At 42.5% G+C, this 13,423-nt stretch overlaps 1 protein-coding gene and 1 long non-coding RNA gene across 5 annotated transcripts in view; one reads left to right on the plus strand and one right to left on the minus strand.

Moving 5' to 3' along the window:
• Window positions 1-1,225: 1,225 nt before the first annotated feature.
• On the plus strand, window positions 1,226-4,284 carry LOC123615775 (uncharacterized). Its single transcript, XR_006723459.2, has 2 exons — window positions 1,226-3,178; window positions 3,886-4,284. It is a non-coding gene; the product is annotated as an uncharacterized LOC123615775 (long non-coding RNA).
• Window positions 3,836-13,423, minus strand: part of LRCH1 (leucine rich repeats and calponin homology domain containing 1) — a 169,839-nt gene continuing 160,251 nt past the window's right edge. For 3 of the 4 annotated variants that reach the window (XM_074378189.1, XM_074378187.1, XM_074378188.1), the window contains one exon: window positions 11,166-13,104. In XM_074378189.1, coding sequence (XP_074234290.1) covers window positions 12,898-13,104 — 207 coding nt within the window. In that variant the 3' untranslated portion in view covers window positions 11,166-12,897. Of the gene's footprint in view, window positions 4,876-11,165; window positions 13,105-13,423 lie in introns of those variants that run through there. The other variant, XM_074378186.1, reaches the window with a different exon arrangement.

The following is a 13,423-nucleotide window of genomic DNA, read 5'->3' on the forward strand; positions in this document are numbered from 1 at the left end:
TGTAAAAATGCATACGAATGCCTCAAAGAAAATATTTCAAAAGTGTAACAGCTCCCTTAAGGTGGGATTGCTGGTGCTTTCCCCCAACCTTTTTATAATTTCCAAAGTTTCTGTGATGAACATGTATCCCTTTGATAAACAGAGAAAAAAAATCCCAACATTTAAAAAAAATCATAGCAATATTTTTTTAAAGTGGGAGAGAACTGAACAGGAACTGGAGGCTTCTTTCTAGGCCAACTTTAAAGAGAAGACTGCTTCCTGTCACTGTGCCTGTCATGTAAATCTTTTTTTTTCCCCCTACTCTTTGCTCTGGCCTTGATCTGTCTTAGCTAGCATTTAAACTGGTCCTAGTAAGCCCAGCTCACCAGGTTTTATTACATGAATATGTTTTCTTTTGCATCTCTAAGCATCTTAAGTATTGTCCAGGGCTTTTTTTTTTTTTTTTTTTTAACTCTAGAAACTTTACTTGGGTTAGCTCTGCTGGGAAGCTTTTTGTACAGAGAAAGGGACATAGGCCTGACTTAGTTGAACTTGACTCTGCCTCTGTTACCTGCTGGGACTTTGAACAAATTACTTGAATACTCTTGAGTCTCAGCTTGTTCATTTGCACTCTCAGATTAGAAGTGATAGCAGCCCTACTCAAACTGATTTGATGCAATCATAGCCTCTTGGAAGTACTCATGGAAGGCCTGGCTACCCAAGCTTCGGAAATACAGGATTCTTTTACTACTGATCCAGAAATGGAAACACCAGGGGGTTTTTTTGTCTTGGGTTTTGTTTTTTTTTTCCTGCCTCTTGTCCCTACTTCTCCCTACGTGTCCATTTTATCCTCTACATGTTTTCTAGGTTTTATGTCTTCTGTCTCTGTCACCAGGAATAGAATTAAAATCCTGGGGAAAAAAATTATTGGTCAGTTGTGAGTAAGGGCCTGCATCTGACCCAGGTGTACAGCATCGGGTAAGAACTAGGCTACGTCTCCTGGTAAATGGGCAGGGTTAGTTCCTAGAAGCCTGTGGTATTTGGTGGGCAAGCCCATAGGTGTCCTTTTTAAGCCCCTTCCCTATAGCATTTGGTAAGAGTTTTGAGACAATATATGTGAAGTTCATTAATTCTTCTAACCGACATCTCTCCAGTGCCTACTACCTGATAAGCACAGTTCCAGGCAATGGAGAATCAACAGAGAACCGAACAGATGAGCAGCCTTATTTTAATGAAGCTTGTAAGTAAAACACTTGACTCACAGTAGCTTCTTGATAAATACTGGCTATTAAGGGGGCCCTTAAAATTAGGGGAGCAAAGAGAATGGTTTAGAGTGGAGCCCTGCTTCACACATATGCCCCACACTCAAGGAGTACCCGTTCTGAAGATAAGTCCCTGAGCTCATACGTCCCCTGAGACCAGACTCAACTGAACCTGCTAGCCAACCTCCTGTCGAAGATGGGAGATTAGATAACCAGTCCCACTGGGGTCATTGCTGCCCGGATCTCAGGCTCACCCAGGAAGAACTGGGGAGCCCCCAGATGCAGCTGTTGGCTGGAACCCAGTCTCTGGGACAGTCCCCAGCTGTGGCCAGCATTGTATGGCTGAGCTGCATGGGTTACCCTAATGAAAACATGGCCCTGCCAGGCTCCCTGCAGTGCTCCTGTTGCCATCCCCCACCTTGTCCTTCACACATCCCCAGTTGCTCCAGCCAACTTACAATGCAGAGTGTCTGCAAAGCACAGTAGGGTGCAGGAGACCAAGACGGCTAGGATTTTGGGGTTGGGCACAGTAGCAGCATTTTGTCTTGTGGATTGTGTTCGGAGGTCGGAGCAAGAAGGCAGAAACCATCCATCACTGTATTCACTTGAATTCCTCAAAGCAGCTGCTCTTCTACCAGATGTAGGCTGGACGTATGGGTAAAATGATGACACTGACCCGGATTCATGGGAGGCGAGGAGACAGCCACTACACTCTCCCAGGGTCAGGTTCCACAACATGCACCACAGAACCTTCAAGTTTCGTCAAAGATGCCCTGGAGCCACCACCCAAGAGACAGATGGAGGCACCTGATGGACACCTTGACCCCCTACCCCGACCCAACCCCGACCACAGCAACTCTGCTTTTAAGTGTTGTATGTTCTGTGGGTCATGGGAAGATTTTAGTTTGAAAACTCTTTTCCTATTTTATTTATATATAACATGAATATAATAAAATATATATATTTCATACACACACACACACACACACACACATGCTAGATGATTGCTACAATCTGTTTTATCAATGACACTATATGTATGATTTCTTTTGTGACCACAGTCAACCTCTGCATCTGATGTGTAAGTCAATCAGAAGATGGCTTGTACAGATTCAAGGTTTTAATGGCTGTTAAATCACAAAAGGAAGATATTTGCACTGTGCACACTCTGTCCATGGAGGGCACGGTCAGCCGGCCACGCATATCTTACTGCACATATAAACAATGTATGAGGATCTTCAAGGCGTAGTAGTCGTACAAGGACTGCATTTCGAAGGGAAAAAAAGCCATTTTACACAATATTGAAGCCAATCATTTATACAGCCAATCGCAAGAAAATACTGAAAATTAATATCAAAAGAAATATTTTAATTTTTGGAAAAAAAATCTCTCAGAACAAGGATTACAGAGCTTCATGTTGCCATATATACATGTAAAAAAATAATTCAGGACCCTGCATTCTCGATGCCCATCAAGGTGCAGTAATCTAAATTCCTATGTCTATAATCAACCTTTGAATGTTGCTTACATAGAATACGCTCTTTGTTCAAAGTGTCTTCTTTCTTTACATCATTGTGCTACTTGACAAAACAGGTATTTGTGCAGTACAGGAAAATATTAAAATATATTTTAAGTTAGGTTAAAGTGCACAGTACATTTGACAGGAAGTAACTGCTAGCTGCCAATCCAAACGACTGTTCTTAGCAACCCCTCCCTCTTGCCCAGACCAGAGGGCAGCCTTGGCGTTGGCTGATGTAAGTCTGTGTTCAATGCATCCTGTCCTCCTGAAGTCTTTTCTTCTGTGTTCGCCTTTATATCTGTCTTACAACTTGTGGCTGCTGCTGCTCTGAAAACTTACAATGGCTTTTCACAGAGGTGAAGACACAGCATTCACCAGACTTTGAGAGACGACTTAGTGGGATATCTGGAACCAAAAGGTGAGTGCACACGCACGTGACTGCTTAAAATAGGCTGTGTGTCTGTGAAGCCCTATGTGAGTCTCTCGGACCAACACGGATCGCTTTCCTTTGCTCGGTTTTCTCTAGTCATTACTTGAACTTGCTCCTCCTGGACCACTCAACCTCACAAGCACTACTTACTTAACCTTCTCCCGAGCCGCCTCGGTGTTGCAGGCACCTGCCCCCCCCCCCCCAGCTCACTGCCGCACTGCTATGGTTTCCCACCAGAGACTCTGAAGCTCTGTGTTTTATGAACTACTTTGAAAGTGACCAATTAAGTTGCAATTAAAGAAGCACATCTACATCGCAGAATCATTTCCTCTTTTAAAAAGAGCAGTTGCAGAAAGTGCTGGTTTCCTGATCCAGGTCCTACATGCCTTAAGTTAATTCTTGATCACGTGCCACCGAAACTACCTCTAAAAAACTTTTTGGTTAAACAATAACCTTTCCCTCATTTCCACTTTCCTCTACCCTTTCCTTATTACCTACCTTTGGTGCTAGACTTTCTTTAATTACTCAAGTTACAGTGCAAAATTATACTACAAGACACATGATGCCAACACTTGTTACTTCTTCGTGTTAAAACTTGAATGTTTTGTGCTTAGCAAAAGAAGTATGAACCCAAAAAAATAACTGTTCACATTTTGTCTTCAAGTTTAATATGTCTTTTTTTTTTTCCATCACAGCTATTTACAATAACTTTGGAGTGCTCTCTTGATTTCAGTCAGTTCATTGTATCAGGGGACAACAGGGCTGCTGGAATGTAGGAAGCTGGATGGAATGCAGAAATATAAATAAGACCAATGTTCCATAAACCAAAGTGTAAATAATGCCTCCCCAGAAAACAGTTCTCGTCACAGAAGCACCTGTTTTTTGCTTAAATCTTTTTGTCATATACACCAGAAAACATGACTATGGAGACCTAGAACTACTTGCACACCAAAGAGGATAGAAAATAACTCAATATTTATAATATTAAAATAAAGTGTTTAACCACAAAAAAGCAGTAATAAAATAGTTTCCTAATTTACAATTTGCATCCAAAGGATGAATAACAACTCACTAATAAATAATATTTATATAAATATTTTGTATGTCGAAAATAGTTTTTTTCTTTTAAAGGCAATGGTCTCAAGAAACTTCTTGAAAAATTTGGTGGCAAAAAACCTGATTGAGTTCCCCACCCCCCACCCCACGAAATACACGAGTTTGGTTTTAATAAAACAAATGCATCTTGCCGCAGAACAGTTGTGCTTGGTGTTTTGGTAATGGCAGTGGGTGAGCGTGGAAGGGATGAAGAAGGTTGTAGAAGGCATTGATGTGATGCTCGGTTCTTCACAACCAGCTCCCTCACGGGTTTTAGGTAAATACCTGTCACGTCTTAACATCAGAGGTCAGTTAGGAAAGGTCGAAAAATCTTCTCTTCTGTCCTCCCGTCAATTCAACTAGAGTTGGGGAACTGACAAGCAGTGAGTGGGAAGGTGGAGGGGACAGGTGTCGAGAGCAGAGTTCATGATCTCCGAGTGGAGAAGCATCTGAGCCGACTCAAAGGAGAGGAGTTGGTCTCATGTGAATAAAGCCTTCGTGACAGTCATGTCTAGCAATGCTTGAACAGTAATGCCCACTTTGACCAGGCCTTTCTCTTCAAGGATGTGATGGGGTAGACACAGTTTTTCCTAAAAGGAAGAAGAACAAAGCATTGATTTTCAGATGACTGGAATCTATTCATAAAATTTCGAGACGCCACTGACAGGAGTTAAGTCGAGCTATGTTGTATGCCTGTCTGATCACCTCAGACCATGCTCCCTCTCTTGCTTTCAACCCACTGCAACGACCTTTTCTGTGTTTGCAGAGAAAACAATGATTTTCCACAAGTGAGAGTTATTCTAGAAAGGCTTCCAGTCATCCTGAAATGTGCAAAAGATCTAAATACTTTAAAAAAATGTTGAGACTAAATTACTGAGCTACATCCAGTTGCTTGGAAATCTATGGAAACATATTAGCTTATATCCTGATAAAGCAAAACTGCACATAGCCTCTCACATTTTAAAAGAACTTGAATACTCATTTATACTGATTACACAGCATTCTCCTGACCATAAATCTTGATTGAGTTGTTATTTTCTGTGATCCCTGGAATGGAGGCACGTGTTCTTCACAGTTTCTGAACAGCCTTGTAAACAAGTAATGTTAACCGCAGCCTTTAATAGCCTCTCCTTGAAGGCTCTTTTATGTAATTGCCAAAGACACAAATGTCCTGCTACTCTCAGGCTGTATTTTTGCTCTTGGCAAACGTCCAGCACTTACTACTCAAGGAAGATAATCAAGGCAAGTCACTCCCCGTGTGTGGCACTCTGCATGCTCCACCGAACAGTTTACAAAAGAGCATGACAAAATCATCTTCCACGTTTGCCATCTGGCCCTGGTCTGCTACCATACAAGGCAGTCTCCTTCCAGAGCGTGTCTCCTTGGCTGGGAAACGACGCCGCAGCAAAGACTCCCTCTCATCTACCCGAAGATGGCGTGTTCCTCACACTCCAACGACCGCTGTCTTTAAGGAGAGTTGAAGTTGGCTCTGCCTCAGGCCCCAGGCGGTGGACGCAGTGTTTAACATGAAGCCAATCAGGGTCTCTGGACAGAACTCCTTCCTTTCAAGTGATTCTTGCTTGAGGAACCAGATCTTCCTGCTGCCTCAAGGCAGGACTCTCCTTAAATTACCACAGATACAGGTATTCTGCTCTTAAAATGATCTTCAAAGGACACATCATGACATCTCCAAGAACTTGTTCCATCACCTCAAAATGTCAGTGGGTCCCACATTCTCACCACCTTCCCGTTCTCCATCCCTCCCACTTCCCTAACTTGTGGTAAATTCAGAGTGTCTCAGACTCTGACTCTGGGCCTTAAGAAATGGCCACTTGTCAATACAAAACAGCTGATCCTTTAAAACACTATTTGGGGAGAAGGTATAGTTCAAGTAGTAGAGCACATGCTTAGCACGCATGACGTCCTGTGTTCAATCCCCAGTACCTCCTCTAAAAATGAACAAACCTAATTACCACCCCCCGCCAAAATAATTCAATCTTAAATAAAATATTAAAAAAAAAAACAGCTTGAACCATTACTTCAAGTGGCTGCTGTGTCTCACACTGGATTTTCTTGTCATCAATGGTGTATCGGGGAGGCAAGTTTATGCTGCTTGCCAACTTAGTAGCCAAATGTTAACCTGAGAAAGAATAGCAGGTTCTGTCTGAGTTGTGAACTAGGCGCCAGGCCAGGATGGAAGGTGCTTCCTCCTTGTGTCACAGCCAGGTGTCAGTGTGTACCCTTTCCTCACACCCTCTGCTTGCCACGGGCTTATGAAATCACCTGAATCTCATTTCATTGCTAAGGCTGGTCCCACGGGGGCAGGAACATGTCTTTCTCATTCTTATGGCTCCCAGGGCACCCAAGTAGGAAATTATAAGTGGCTACTATTTATGGCTAAGTTCCTGGTGCAAGGCATTACTTGGGAAAAAAATAAATCATCACTTTATACCATATGCTAAAATCAATTTGAGATGAGTTGATGAGTTAAATGTTAAAAAATCCACAACACTCCTCCCAATAAAATATAAACATTTAATATTTTCTCAGACAGTTGGGTGGGGAAAGATTTTCTAAGCTAACAAAGTAATAAAAAAAAAATCACAAAGGAAAAGATAAAAACGATCACCTGGAAGTGTAAAGCTTCTATGTGTCAAAAAAAGAAGAAGAAGAAAATTAATAAAAAGATAATCAATTGTAAAAAATTATTTGCATCAAATTACAAAGGATATTATATTGACACACAAGCTCAACAAATCAGCGAGAAAAACACTAAAAGATCAACAGAGCACTGGGCAAGGAACATGAATAGAAATTTTTAAATGAGGGGTCTACCCAAGGCATTCTGAATAAGATATTTTGTTTCTCGACCTCAGTGTTCACCTATATTTAGTCGAATTCTAGAACTGATAATTTGCATGGGGCCTCATCTCTTTGTGCAACACAGTTTGGAGGGGGCTATCCCGGGTCCTGCTTGAGCTGTGATGTATTTCCATCACTGACTGTCCCCATCCTACCAATGAGTAGTGGCCCCACTGGTCTGCAAAGTTGTTTTCAAGCCAGAGGTTATGGTTGGGAAGGGCCAGGGCTCCAGAGAAACAAGGATGAAAAGGTACTGAGGCCTCAGTCTCCTGCTAACAAGACACTGGAGGTGTCACATACTAGGTTAGCTTAAGGTCATCCTCTCTCCCAGGCATTGCTCACCTTCCTGGGCTCCTCACTCCTAAAACTAAGGATCCTTAGAGTAAAAACCTGTGAGAACCAGGTGCAGAGTTCAAGATTCTCTCCCACCCTTACAGCTGGTGACAAGGAGTAAATGGAAGACAGGAAAAGGTACCTACCTTTGCATCTTTCCTGGCTTTCCCATTTCATTCAGACTTCCTAAGAAGCCCTGAGGTGCCCTCAGATTACTTTATAGGGTTGGAGGCACCTAAGAAGCCCAGCATCAGATAATAGAAAACTTATAAAATATGGCAGCTCTGGTTATTCTCTCATAGGACTAGGAGGAAGATTCTGATGGGAATTATGATTTGAGGCATTGGTTGACAGGACGAGCAAGAACCTGCCAGAAATGAGGAGGGGGTCTCGAAGGCCACTTTCCATCACATGAGTCCTGTCACTACATATCCCACAGGGGAGGGAATCCCTGAGGTGAGCTAGAAGTTGGGGTGGGGAAGGGAATGCTGTGGATTTCTAGCTGGATGAGAAATGACAGAAAAGCGTCACCTCACCTTGTATACAACAGACTTAAAAGAGAGAGAGCTGAACATCTGTACTGAGTTTAAATGCATCTAAATTTCCCTGTTAGAGGATGTTAGTGGCTTTTGTTGAGAATGTAGCAGCAGACTGTTCTAGGACACCCATGAACTCCTTTTGTTGTGTTTCCTTTCAGCGCACAGAGCAGAATCATAAAGTAGTATCCTGCATAAAAAGACTCTGACCCCCTCTGAAGAACCCGTGCTTTGCACTGTTTCTCCAATGGTGGAAACAAATATTCACTCATATCCTTTCACTCACCCCTCTTCTGAGCCACGATAAACAGGGCTGGAAAAGGCAGGCAAGCCCTAAAGACTAAATTCAAACTTTGGAAGACTTCTGGGCCACCTTCTATAGGCCTGGCACCAACGCTACAGATTTGCATTGGTGTTTTTCTTTATGACAACTCTGCAAGTAGATATAACACCTCTATAGTACAGATGAGAAAACTGAGATGTAGAGTTTAACTTTGCTAAAGTCACACAGCAGGTTAAGTACCGGAACAAGGATTTGGACTTGAGTCTCATTTTAGAGCTGGGTTTCCTTCCATGACATCACGCTGCTTCTCCCCGGGCAACAAGCGAGTATGTTCTGTCTGTGCCCAGGAGACGGGACGAGGCGCCCAGCCCCTCAGAGTCCTCTCCAGGCAAGTCCCACCAAGTTCAACGTCAGGTGGCCATCAAGAGAACCCTCAACTCGGTGAAAGGCATTAGCTCTGCTGCTCAGCTCATGTGGGGCCTCTCTTTGTCAGGAGGGACAGACGCCTTGTGGCAGCAGGCATACTGCTGTCACCACCTGGCTCACCTCTTTCTAGAGTTTCTTACGCTCCCCAACAATCACACGCCCAATTCCAGCCCACCCACGAGACAAAATGAAGTCATCCATGCAGCACGTTTCATTTTGGTTCAGTCTGTTTCTAAAATGTAAAGTCCTGGCCTAGAATTGACTGAACCTTAAAACAAAAGTGTCTGCATTATTTTAAGGGGAGAGACCTTCAGTTCCTGCTCTGTACGTAGGAACTCTAAGGGTCAGCTTCCTCCGATGTGAGATGCAGACCATGTCAACCTCTCACAGACTGAGAGGATTTCTTGTCACTCTTCATCTGATTATCTGCTTTCCAGCCATGCTACTTTCTAGTCCTTCTTTCTAGAACATCTACTCTCTACACAGATCTACCCCTCCTCTCACCCCCCTAACCCAGCCCCCTTCCCCTGGCTATTCCCACACACCTCTAAGGTCTCAGTGTAAACATCACCGTTCCAGGAAGGCTTCAAAGACTACCCGCTCTCAACGAGTCAGGTCCCCTGTCCAGGGGTTTCACATAGAAATCCCATACCCAATCCACCACAGGTCCTTACCGCACCGAATTCCTCGTTACTTGCTCACAGGTCCCCTAAACAGGGTCCACAAACCTGCAGGCCCATCCAGCCCACAGCCTGTTTTTGTAAATAAAGTTCTATTGAGACACATTTTCGAGTTGTCTGAAGCTGCTTTCACACTACATACAGCAGCTGAGCTGTGTACTCCAAACAGAGATGGTATGGCCCCCAAAGCCTGAAATATTTCCTGGCACTTTGTGGAAACAGTTGCTGATTCCTGATCTAGAAAGTTTTTTGAAAACAGGGACTTGTGTCATGGTCATCTTTTTATTTCCGAGGCTGACCACGGGGAACAGTGTTCATTCAATGTTTAAAGAATGAGTGAATGAATACAATCACAAACAAAAGCCAGTGAAAAGTCAAGGAACTGGACCCTGATAGTCTTAAGGAAAAGAAAAAAAAACAGCATACATTTTATATACCTGATCGTTAATTCAGAACTAACTTCAAAATCTAAAGCCTAATTTTAAAAACCCAATCTCTTGAAATAAAATCATATTAAAATATTTTTCACCTAATCCAAACCACTCTTAAGCTCCTAAAATTTTAATCCACTGCCCCTTACTTTTACCCTGTGGGTGAAATATCCTTTGTCCTAATGACAGAGATCAGCCTGGATTTTAGGGAGATAACCCTAGCCACCATGCACTAAATTTAATTTCTTACTCATAAATAAATGGCATCAGGATACTAAGTACCTTTCATTGATGAAATGCCTACTCAGTTGTCTTCCTTTTGAGTTCTGTGGGGCCCTCTCCACCAGTACATTTTAGAAGTGTCCCCAAGGACAGTGAGTTGCATACGAACCACAAATCTATAACTAGAAGGAACTAACAGAACTTGCTTAATTGTCACATATCTTGGAAATCCTGACACAGAGTGGCATGTTGCCCCCAACTGGAAGAACTGAAGAGAGAGAACTTTCTATTTCAAATAGATGTTTCAATTTCAAAAAGAATTTGTAAATAAATACTTTGTAATTTTTACCAGGTATTGGAAGGAAGTACTGAAAAACGGTCTTTCTTGTGAGAGGAGGGAGGTTTAGTATGCACATATAAATCACACAATGAAATCCCCAACCACCTCTCAGATGACAAGGAGGTTGGCCAGGTAGCCCCATTCCCATGGCAACTGCTGGCCTCACACTAACATACGGGTTGGTGTGTGAGTACCTTGGGGAAGAACCATGGAGGGACTTAATAATACTCTGAATAGAAATTAGCAGCTTGATAATGGGCAAGACAGTTCATTCAAAGTTTTGCCGAAAGGGCTAAATTAATTGTGTTCTGCTGGTTTCCAGACTACTTGATGAAAAAACACTATCCAACAGATTCCAAGAGGAGTAGCACATTAGGGGACAGATGGATTAAGAACAACAGAAATAACAGTATTTTGGATGCCAGAATTGAAATATGAAGGCAGCCAAAGAATCCCATCAAATCAGCAGGGTAAAAATTAAATCTGATCTCACGTGATTGCTCTACTCAGTTTTTATTGACAGAATTTTCTTTCAGGTAGCTACCCAGTAAATCATCTCTCTTCTTCCCCTCTGCCCCCCTACAAAGAAGAAAACTCCAAACAGCACTGACCATTGAAGGAAAGCCTCAATGCACTGCAGGGCCAGACAGAAATGCTGAGCGTGACTCTGGGTGTGCACAAATTAATGTATTGATGGGTCAGTAAAAACTTGGAATTATCATCCAAAATGTGTTTATTAAGCAACTTATGGCTCATGGTGCTTGTCAGACATTGTACAAAGGGATTTTATTGTGTTACAGATTGAAGAGTACAAGATAGCACTAAAGGTGGTTCCATACATCTGCGGGTTATTTATTACACAACTGCGGTTAATTAGATCACGTCCACATACCCTGTACTTCACCAATCAACACGGTATCAGGAGGTAAAAGCTCAGCTGACTCAAGATATTATCATGTAAAGAATGTCTCCTGTTAGAAAATCTGATCTGATTTACCAAAGGATCCTTACAAATTCATTCTTCTAATTCTATGGGTTTTCCACACTCTCAAGTCCCCTGGATTCATGGAAACGTTCAGAAAAATAGTATTATCTTCTTAGTAGCCATTTATAAAGACTATTTTCATCTGAGCAAACTAGAGATTTATCTTGAGGAAGTGAACTCCACCATCCTCCCAACTGAAGAAACAATATTTGGCAACCAGATGTAAACTGAAGCATAGGGGAGAGGCTGTCTTAACCTTGGAGCAGAGCCTTCTCAACTTATAAAACAACATCCCAGAACCAGGAATATCTTAGCCTAGATAAGACGCTAATGGTTTTTCTTTTTTTTTTTTTAATTACAAACTGATCACATTGCTCCAAAAGCAGATATCATTATTAGTATATAATCCTTTAAGCTTATTTAAATATAAAAGCAGCTCGCTAATGTTACTGGAAAGCAAAGGTTAAATGGAAACTTCAAGTCACTGGAGAAATTACATTCTTCTAAAATAAGAACAATCATATTGGCTCTTGCCATAGTAACCCAAGTCCCAGGACCAAGAATGTTCCATGACTCATGGCTTTATTTGAAAATAAATACTGTCAAATCCGTCACATTCTAGATCTGAAGTTATGATGTGATGTAGCAAAAAAAGCGAAATGACCCATTATATTATGTAAAAATAGAAATCCCTTCTGGAAAATGCTTTTCTAAGAGCCTCAGAGTAGACCAAACAAGGAATAAGTAAAAACATACAGAAAGAGTGGGGCGCATGGATCCTCCAGGGGGCACCCTAACAGCACCGGACCCTTCCTCCCCAGCACCCCTTCCGCACAGCTGTCTCATGCAGAAGAGCAGAGGGGTCTCTCAGGATGGAAGAGGGCGTCAACTCTCCCTGGTACCCCTCACAGCTCCCGTTGCAGAAAGCAGGGAGGAATCCAATCGGATGGCCAGCAAAGCAATCATTCTCCAGATAGTATTTTTCAATTTGGTCAACAGTGGTATTATTAAAGATTTTTATTGACCAAACTGGGTCCCCAAATGCTGGGGGTTTTGTCTCCTCTGCAAGGTGGCCCCTCTATCGCTCAATTGCCCAATTCTGAATTAGGATTCGACTTAAACAGTACCCCAATGGAAAGATTTCCACATGCTAAATTCCCCTCTACTCCTGTTCTGGAAACTTCTTCCACTCTGCCCAGGGCAGCAAAGCTCACTGGGAGAGAGAAGAGGAGCTGTATAGCCCTACTGCTGGCACTACGAGGATGAGAAGCAGGTATGGCTGCACTTTGTAGTCACCGTTTTTCAGCAAGTGAGAGAAATTATTTAATGGGAACTGCATTCTGTAAAGTTTGTGCTTCTGTAAAATCTGATTTGTAAATGTTCAGCATCAAAACTCGAGAGATTACTAAAGAGATGTCAGGGGTGGAAGTTTGCAAGGCAAAGTCTCAGATGGAGGAAGGACCCTGTCAGGGAGCAGGGTGACAAAGCAGAGGAGTTGGATGCACATGCAGACGTTATGCAGACAGAGCATTCCAGCGGTAAGTGATATAGATCAGCACTATAAAGAGAATATGAACAAGACAGAAGCTTATAAGGTCCCTGGAGCGGAGGGCAGAAGTTGGTTGTGGGGGTTTCTCCCCGAGTGCCAGCAGAGTGTCAACAGTCTTTCGAATGTGACGAAAATCCAACTGCAGGATGTCATACGGAGAGCAGAGGTCAGCCTATTCCGAGGGCAGCCATCAGAACAGAAAGAGACAGTGCACACAATTAAAAATACACAGAAGAACAGCTGGAAAGAAGCACATATTTTTGGTTACTGGCAAATAGCTAGAGTAACCCCTTATTTCAAGCAGGTAAAATCCGTTCCACCAATCAAAGATTTTTTTTAACTCATTACAAAAAGGAAAGCAGCATACCCAATGTGTTCTGTGCCAATAGGACAAAGAAATCCCTCACTCACAGTCTCACCATTGAGGAACAGAATGTTCTGCAATTTATAGGCTATTCTGGCATTCAAACAGTTTTAATACTGAAGTGGTA

This window comes from Camelus bactrianus, chromosome 14 (genome assembly GCF_048773025.1).
Source record: "Camelus bactrianus isolate YW-2024 breed Bactrian camel chromosome 14, ASM4877302v1, whole genome shotgun sequence".
In the NCBI taxonomy this organism is placed as follows: Eukaryota; Metazoa; Chordata; class Mammalia; order Artiodactyla; family Camelidae; genus Camelus; species Camelus bactrianus.